The 9,230-nt window shown below is 53.8% G+C and overlaps 1 protein-coding gene across 1 annotated transcript; it reads left to right on the forward strand.

The window, feature by feature from the left end:
- The first annotated feature begins 240 nt into the window (after window positions 1–240).
- LOC144605350 (fibromodulin-like) lies at window positions 241–2,742 on the forward strand. The gene is made up of 2 exons (XM_078420498.1): window positions 241–1,216; window positions 2,462–2,742. Exons 1-2 carry the CDS (start codon window positions 301–303, stop codon window positions 2,611–2,613), a joined length of 1,068 nt encoding a protein of 355 aa, XP_078276624.1. The 5' UTR covers window positions 241–300; the 3' UTR covers window positions 2,614–2,742.
- The last annotated feature ends 6,488 nt before the right edge of the window (window positions 2,743–9,230 follow it).

Genomic DNA, 9,230 nt, shown 5'->3' on the forward strand with positions numbered 1-9,230 from the left:
GCTGCCTGACCCGCTGAGTTACTCCAGCACTCTGTGAAACGTCACCCATCCATGTTCTCCACAGATGCTGCCTGACCCGCTGAGTTACTGCAGCGTTGTGTGTCTACCTTCCTACACGCTCTCCTCCACCGCGGGGCCTGTGCTAATATTCACCATTGTTCTAACTGTGATGGTTCTGTCTCAATCCCCTCTCAGAGTCGTGAACTACCGTGGCCGTTTGGCGTGCCCGCGGTTGCCTCCGCTTATCGTTGGCGGTCAAGGCCGTTGTGGGATCATCCTCGCCCTGTTGCGTTTGCCGCGATGAAGCCGCTGCCTCTGCTACTGGTGGCCGCGCTCTTGTCCGGAGCCTGCTGTCAGTACACGCACGGATACTTCAACTGGCTGGCCCGTGTCCTGGCCTTTTCCCGGCCCCGCTGGCAGCCCCACGTGGAGCGGGAGGAGTCCGCCCCCTCGGCCGCCGACTGTCCCCCAGAATGCACTTGTCCTCCCGCGCTACCCACCGCCATGTACTGCGACACGCGCCGCCTTCGGCACGTCCCCCGCCTGCCGGCACGCATGAAGTACGTCTACCTGCAGGACAACCTGATCCGGGACCTGCCTCAGGGCGCGTTCGACAACGCCACCGGCCTCCTCTGGCTCGTCCTGCAAGGCAACAACATCTCCAGCCGGGCACTGGGCAAGCGCGTCTTCTCTAAGCTGCACAACCTCCAGAGGCTGTACCTGGACCACAACAGGCTGGCCAACGTCCCCCATCCCTTGCCACGCTCCCTGCGGGAGCTCAGGCTCGCCGGCAACAGCATCTCCAAGATACAACCCAACGCTTTGCAAGGACTCGGCAACCTGACCACGCTCCACCTCAACCACAACCAGCTGCAAGATGTCGGAGACTCCCTCAAGGCTCTGACGTCTCTCACCTTCCTGGACCTCAGCAACAACCACCTGAAGAAGGTGCCCAAGGTTCTCCCGGCCACAATGCACCAGCTGTACCTAGACTACAACCACATCAGCACCATTCCCAGCGGGTACTTCCTCAAGCTCCCCAAACTCCAGCACGCCAGGATCTCCAACAACCATCTCACCGACCAGGGCATTCCCACAAACCTCTTTAACGTCTCCACCTTAATCGAGTTGGACCTCTCCCACAACGAGCTGCACAACATTCCCCTGGTCCATGAAAACTTGGAGCATCTCTATCTCCATGCCAACAGGATCAAAGGTTCGTGAGGTCTGATTCTCTCAACGTTGAGCCGCTGATGTTGAGCCTTTAGACTTCAGACTTACAGAGCAGAAACAGGCCCTTCGGCCCATCGAGTCCGTGCCGACCAGCAATCACCCTTTCACACTGGATCTGTGTTATCCCACCTTCTCATCCGCTCCCTGCACACCAGGGGACAGTTTACACAGGGCCGATTCACCCACAAACCCGCACGTCTGGGGAATGTCGGAGGGATCCGGAGCACCCGGAGAAAACCCAGGTGGTCACAGGGTAGTGGACACATGGACGTGCCGTGCCAGCCAACATGCCCCATCACGGGTGGCACGGTGGCGCAGCGGGTAGAGCTGCTGCCTCACGGCGCCAGAGACCCGGGTTCCATCCCGACTACGGGCGCCGTCTGTACGGGGTTTGTACGTTCTCCCCGCGACCTACGTGGGTTTTCTCCGAGATCTTCAGTTTCCTCCCACACCTCAAAGACGTGCAGGTTTGTAGATTTATAGGCTTGGTGTAATTGCAAATTGTCCCTAGTGTGTGTCGGTCAGTGTTGGTGTGCGGGGATCGCTGGACGGTGCGGGCTGGGTGGGCCGAAGGGCCTGTTTCTGCGCTGTATCTCTAAACTAAACGGAACTAAACTAAATCTACGCTAGTCCCATTTGGGCCGAAGGGCCTGTTCCCATGCAGTGTGGCTCTATGGGCCGATGGCCATATGGCTCGACATGGCTTTATGGCTCTCTGGCACTATGACTCTATACAGCTCTACACGGCTCTACGTTTCTCTACACGGCTCTACACGGCTGTACATGGCTCTAGACGGCTGTAGGTGTCTCTACATGGTTCTACACAGCTGTACATGTCTCTACACAGCTCTACATGTCTCTACACGGCTCTACATGTCTCTACACGGCTCTACATGTCTCTACACAGCTGTACATGTCTCTACACGGCTGTACATGTCTCTACATGGCTGTATCTGCCTCTACACAGCTGTACATGTCTCTACACGGCTCTACATGTCTCTACACAGCTGTACATGTCTCTACATGTCTCTACACGGCTGTACATGTCTCTACACGGCTGTACATGTCTCTACATGGCTCTATCTGCCTCTACACGGCTGTATGTGTCTCTACACGGCTGTATGTGTCTCTACTCGTCTCTACACGGCTGTAATTCTTTGTGCGTGTGCATGTGCGTGTGCGTGCGGCTTAAACGTGTCTCTGACCTCTTGCTTTGTGTTGTTTGCAGAGATTAAGGCGAGGAGTTTCTGTCGGGGTCGGGGCCCCATGAGCTTCTCCAAGATACGGGTGCTGCGCTTGGACGGGAACGGTCTCCGGCACGCCGCCTTGCCCGAGGAACTTGACCGCTGCCTCCTCCAGGCCCGGGTGGTAAACGTTTAACCCACGCGCACCTCCCTCCCAGTGTAGTCTTCCCCGTGTAGGCCGCCAACCGTCCCTTATTAGCCGGGACATCCCGTATTTTGGGCTAAGTTAGTTTGTCCCGCACGAGACTGCCCTTATCCCGTATTAGTGGGGGGTCGCCAACTTCCTCACTCCCAAATACGGGACAAGGTGACGTCACCGCCCCACGCCCCACGTGACCTCGCCCAGCCAGCACCCACGTGCTCCCGGCCCGGGTGGTCGCCATTGGTGGAGTGGGAGCACGTGGGCGCTGGCTGGGCGAGGTCACGTGGGGCGCGGGGCGGTGACGTCACCTTGTCCCGTATTTGGGAGTGAGGAAGTTGGCAACCCCTAGTCTTCCATGTAGAGCTCAAGTATATCATGGGCAATAAGTAGCGATTTTGTCCACACTCCTGTACGTCAATGGACAATAGACAATAGGTGCAGGAGGAGGCCATTCGGCCCTTCGAGCCAGCACCGCCATTCTCTGTGATCATGGCTGATCATCCACAATCAGTACCCCGTTCCTGCCTTCTCCCCATACCCCCTGACTCCGCTATCCTTAAGAGCTCTATCTAGCTCTCTCTTGAAAGCATCCAGAGAATTGGCCTTGAGGAGCTCGCAGTCTCGGGCAGAGACTGATGTCGGGAAGCTCCGAGCCCCGGAAGGTTTCGACCAGTCCAGACCCGGGGTCCGATTGCGGGGAGCTTGATCGCCCCGGTGCGGAGGGTCGACCGCCGGTTACGGGAGCCAAGATCGTCCCGGCAACGGAAGGTCAGAGACCCCCGACCGCTGGAGGAACAAAGAAGGGAAGAGATGAAGCTTTTTTCCCCTTTCCATCACAGTGCGGAACGTGGAGGGGTCACTGTGGTGGACGTTCATGTTACAATGTGCTTTGTGTGTCTTGTTGCTTTTAATTGGTATGACTGTATGGCAAAACAAAGTCCTTGTGTGTCGCAAAACACACTTGGCTAATAAAGTGCGATTATTATTATGATTTGGGGTCTCTCTTCGGAGTAAAGCAGCATCTGCAGTTCCTTCGTACACGGGAACGACATGCTAGGGTTTCAGTGCAGTACCAACAGCCAGCGTTGTATGGAAAACCGGAACCTTCCTTCTTCACCGAGAACATTGAGCAGTGTATGGGTGTCTTTAAGGCAGAGATTGACATAGAGGAGGTCCTTAAATATACCTGGACTATCTCTGACATCTCCCTCCCGTTTCTGGACCTCACCATCTCCATCACAGGAGAAAAATTAGTGACGGACATTTATTACAAGCCCACTGACTCGCACAGCTATCTGGACTACACTTCTTCCCACCCGGTCCCCTGCAAAAAGTCTATCCCCTACTCCCAATTCCTCCGTCTACGCCGCATCTGTGCCCGGGATGAGGTGTTTCAGACTAGGGCTTCCGAGATGTCCTCGTTTTTCAGAAAACGGGGCTTCCCCTCCTCCATTATAGATGAGGCTCTCACTAGGGTCTCTTCTACATCCCGCAGCTCCGCTCTTGCTCCCCATCCCCCCACTCGCAACAAGGACAGGATCCCCCTCGTTCTCACCTTCCACCCCACCAGCCAGCGGATCCAACATATCATCCACCAACATTTCCGTCACCTACAACAGGACCCCACCACTGGCCATATCTTCCCATCCCCTCCCCTCTCTGCATTCCGCAGAGACCGTTCCCTCCGCAACTCCCTGGTCCACTCGTCCCTTCCTACCCAAACCACCCTAACCCCGGGCACTTTCCCTTGCAACCGCACGAGATGCAACACCTGTCCCTTTACCTCCCCCCTCAACTCCATCAAAGGACCCAAACATTCTTTCCAGGTGAGACAGAGGTTCACCTGCACCTCCTCCAACCTCATCTATTGCATCCGCTGCTCTAGATGTCAACTCATCTATATCGGCGAAACCAAGCGCAGGCTCGGCGATCGCTTCGCTGAACACCTGCGCTCGGTCCGCATTAACGCAACTGATCTCCCGGTGGCCCAGCACTTCAACTCCCCCTCCCATTCCCAGTCTGACCTCTCTGTCATGGGCCTCCTCCAGTGCCATAGTGAGGCCCGCCGGAAATTGGAGGAGCAGCACCTCATATTTCGCCTGGGCAGTTTGCGGCCCGGTGGTATGAACGTTGACTTCTCCAACTTCAGATAGCTCCTCTGTCCCTCCCTTCCCCTCCTCCTTCCCAGATCTCCCTCTATCTTCCTGTCTCCACCTATATCCTTCCTTTGTCCCACCCCCGACATCAGTCTGAAGAAGGGTCTCGACCCGAAACGTCACCCATTCCTTCTCTCCCGAGATGCTGCCTGACCTGCTGAGTTACTCCAGCATTTTGTGAATAAATCGATTTGTACCAGCATCTGCAGTTATTTTCTTATACTAGAGGAGGTCCCATCTCCTGGTCTCACCACTAGATCTCTCTCTCCCTCCTCTGGTGGACGATGCACATTGCTACGGCCGCCCACACTCGGCGTTCTTGTGTGTTTTAGTTTTTAGTTTTTAGTTCGGAGATACAGCATGGAAACAGGCCCTTCCGCCCACCGAGTCCTTGCTTTCCAACGAGCACCTGATCACCCCGAGTGTCCTACACACACTAGGGACAATTTTCAATTTTTTACCGAAGCCAATTAACCTATAAATCTTTTGAGTCTTTGGAGTGTGGGGGGAAACCGGAGCACCCGGAGAAAACCCACGCTGGTCACGGGGAGAACGCATGATCTCCATACAGACAGCCCCCGTAGTCAGGATCAAACCCAGGTCTCTGATGCAACTCTACCGCTGCACTACCATGCCAATCCCGTTCAATGCTCTTACATCAGCTCAGGAACAAAGAACTGCAGATGCTGGTTAACACACAAAAGCACACAAAGTGCTGGAGTAACTCAGCGGGTCAGGCAGCATCTGTGGAGAACACGGATAGGTGACGTTTCACAGAGTGTTCGAGTAACTCAGCAGGTCAGGCAGCATCTGTGGAGAACGTGGATAGGTGACGTTTCACAGAGTGCTGGAGTAACTCAGCGGGTCAGGCAGCATCTGTGGAGAACATGGATAGGTGACGTTTCACAGAGTGCTGGAGTAACTCAGTGCGTCAGGCAGCATCTGTGGAGAACATGGATCGGTGACGTTTCTGGTCGGGACCCTTCTTTAGATTTACTTTGGTGAAAATGATGTAAGGCGGAGATTGAAAGATTCTTGATCAGTGCGGGTGTCAGGGTTATGGGGAGAAGGCAGGAGAATGGAGTTAGGAGGGAGAGATAGATCAGCCATGATTGAATGCCAGAGTAGATCTGATGGGCCGAATGGCCTAGTTTTGCTAATTCTGTGTAGGAAGGAGCTGCAGATGCTGGTTTACATCGAAGATAGACTGGGCAACTCAGCCGGTCAGGCAGCATCTCTGGAGAGAAGGAATGGGTGACGTTTCGGGTCGAGACCCTTCTTCAGACTGAGAATCAGGGGAGAGGGAGACACAGAGATATGGAAAGGTAAGGTGTGAAAGCACAGATCAAAGGGGACAATGACCAAAGGAAATGTCGGATGGTACATTGATGATACAGGTTGTTTACCTCTTTGCCACCTCCCCTTCAGCCAACAATAAACCATCCTAAGACAGACACAAAATGCTGGAGTAACTCAGCGGGACAGGCAGCATCTCTGGAGAGAAGGAATGGGTGACTTTTCGGGTCGAGACCCTTCTTCAGAGTCACGACCCTAAACGTCACCCATTCCTTCTCTCCAGTGATGCTGCCTGACCCGCTGAGTTACTCCAGCTTTTTGTGTCTATCTTCGGTTTAAACCAGCATCTGCAGTTCCCTCTTACACAATGAACCATCCTACATTTCCAAGATCATAAGAGAATTCAGTAGAATTAGGCCATTCGGCCCATCGAGTCTACGCCATTCAATCACGGCTGATCTATCTCTCCCTCCTAACCCCATTCTCCTGCCTTCTCCCCATAACCCCTGACACCCGCACTAATCAAGAATCTATCTAACTCTGCCTTAATAATACCCCCAATGACTTGTGGCCTCCACAGCCGTCTGTGGCAAAGAATTCCACAGATTCACCACCCTCTGACTAAAGAAATTCCTCCTTATCTCCTTCCAAAAAGAACGTCCTTTAATTCTGAGGCTGTGCCCTCTGGTCCTAGACTCTCCCACCAGTGGAAACATCCAGTGCTCTACACCTCTAAGTCTCACTCACTCCTGACTCAGTCTGAAGGAGGGTGTCGACCCGAAACGTCACCCATTCCTACACACCCAGAGATGCTGCCTGTCCCGCTGAGATACTCCAGCGTTTTGTGTCTGTCGAGTGGTATGAATATTGATTTCTCTAACTTCAAAGAAACTTCAAGTAAGGGCAGGCACGGTGGCGCAGCGGGTAGAGCTGCTGCCTCACGGCGCCGGAGACCCGGGTTCCATCCTGACTATGGGCGCTGTCTGTACGGAGTTTGTACGTTCTCCCCGTGACCCGCGTGGGTTTTCTCTGGGTGCTCCGGTTTCCTCCCACACTCCAAAGAAGGTACTGGTTTGTAAGTTAATTGGCTTTGATAAATATCATAAATTGTCCCTGGTGTGTGTAGGATTGTGTTAGTGTGCGGGGATCGCTGGTGGGCGCGGTCTCGGTGGGCCTGTTTCCGCGCTGTATCTCTAAAGTCTAAAGTAAAGTAACCCTTGCTTCCCCTCTCTCACCATCCCTCCCCCACCAAAGTTGTACCAACTTCAAAGTCGTCGTGTTGAGTCTCATTGTCTGTACCTCGTTTTCACCTAGCCCACAGCTCACAACGGCCTGTGTCCTTTATCAGCGTTACTTTTTTGCAAATAGAAACATAGGAGCAGGAGGAGGCCATTCGGCCCTTCGAGCCAGCACAGCCATTCATTGTGATCATAGCTGATCATCCACAATCAGTAACCCGTGCCTGCCTTCTCCCCATACCCCTTGATTCCACTAGCCCCTAGAGCTCTATCTAACTCTCTCTTAAATCCATCCAGTGAATCGGCCTCCACTGCCCTCTGTGGCGGAGAATTCCACAAATTCACAACTGTCTGAGTGAAAAGGTTTCTTCTCACCTCAGTTTTCAATAGCCTCCCCTTTACTCTTAACTTGGCCGCCCTTGGTTTCATATCTCTCATTCATTTGTTCTATATCTCTCCACATCATCGTCTCTATCTCTCGTTTCCTTTTCCCCTGTGTCTATCTGTTCTGAACCGAGTGTGTGGGTGAGTTAATGGTGGAGACAGTAATGGAGAACAGGCGGCAGTTTGCGGTCTCGCCACCAGGAGGCAGCTGAGAGCAGCGGTGGTCAGTCCAGCTTTGCAGTGCCTGTATCTCTGGCACCAACCACAGCAGAAACACAGAAACGTAGACAACAGATGCAGGAGGAGGCCATTCAGCCCTTCCAGCCAGCACCGCCAGATACAGAGATACAGCGCGGAAACAGGCCCTTCGGCCCACCGGGTCCGCGCCGACCAGCGATCCCCGCACACTAACACTGTCCTACACACACTAGGGACAATTTTTACATTTACCCAGCCAATTAACCTACAAACCTGCACGTCTTTGGAGTGTGGGAGGAAACCGAAGATCTCGGAGAAAACCCACGCAGGTCACGGGGTGAACATATAAACTCCGTACAGACAGCGCCCGTAGTCGGGATCGAACCTGAGTCTCAGGCGCTGCATTCGCTGTAAGGCAGCAACTCTACCACTGCGCCACCGTGACCACCCTCGATCACCGATCACGGCTGATCATCCACAATCAGTACCCCGTTCCTGCTTTCTCCCCATACCCCTTGATTCCGTTAGCCCTAAGAGCTAAATCTAACTCTATCCTGAACACATCCAGTGAATTGGCCTCCACTGCCGTCTGAGGCAGAGAATTCCACAGATTCACAACTCTCTGACTGAAAAAGTTTTTCCTCATCTCAGTTCTAAATGGCCGACCCCTTATTCTTCAACTGTGTTTGTGTTTCCTGGTTCTGGACTCCCCCCAACATCGGGGAACATTTTTCCTGCATCTAGCCTGTCGAATCCCTTAAGGATTTTATATGTTTCTATAAGATCCCCTCTCATCCTGAAACCCCAGCAGTCAGGCTGGAGCCAGTCACAGCGACCCGTGGGATTCTATGCCACAGACGGCTGTGGAGGCCACAAGTCAGGCAGAGTTAGATAGATTGTTGATCAGTGCGGGTGTCAGGGGTTATGGGGAGAAGGCAGGAGAATGGGGTTGGGAGGGAGAGATAGATCAGCCACGATTGAATGGCGGAGTAGACTTGATGGGCCGAATGGCCTAATTCTGCTCCTATCACTTATGACCTTATGATCTCACAGCTGCAGTGTGGTAGCATGACACAGACACTGTGTGGCACGGTGGCACAGCGGTAGAGTTGCTGCCTTACAGCGAATGCAGCGCCGGAGACTCAGGTTCGATCCTGACTACGGGCGCCGTCTGTACGGAGTTTGTACGTTCTCCCCGTGACCTGCGTGGGTTTTCTCCGAGATCTTCGGTTTCCTCCCACACTCCAAAGACGTGCAGGTTTGTAGGTTAATTGACTGGGTAAATGTAAAAATTGTCCCTGGTGGGTGTAGGATAGTGTTAGTGTGCGGGGATCGCTGG

Source organism: Rhinoraja longicauda, chromosome 24 (genome assembly GCF_053455715.1).
Source record: "Rhinoraja longicauda isolate Sanriku21f chromosome 24, sRhiLon1.1, whole genome shotgun sequence".
NCBI classification, from domain to species: domain Eukaryota; kingdom Metazoa; phylum Chordata; class Chondrichthyes; order Rajiformes; family Arhynchobatidae; genus Rhinoraja; species Rhinoraja longicauda.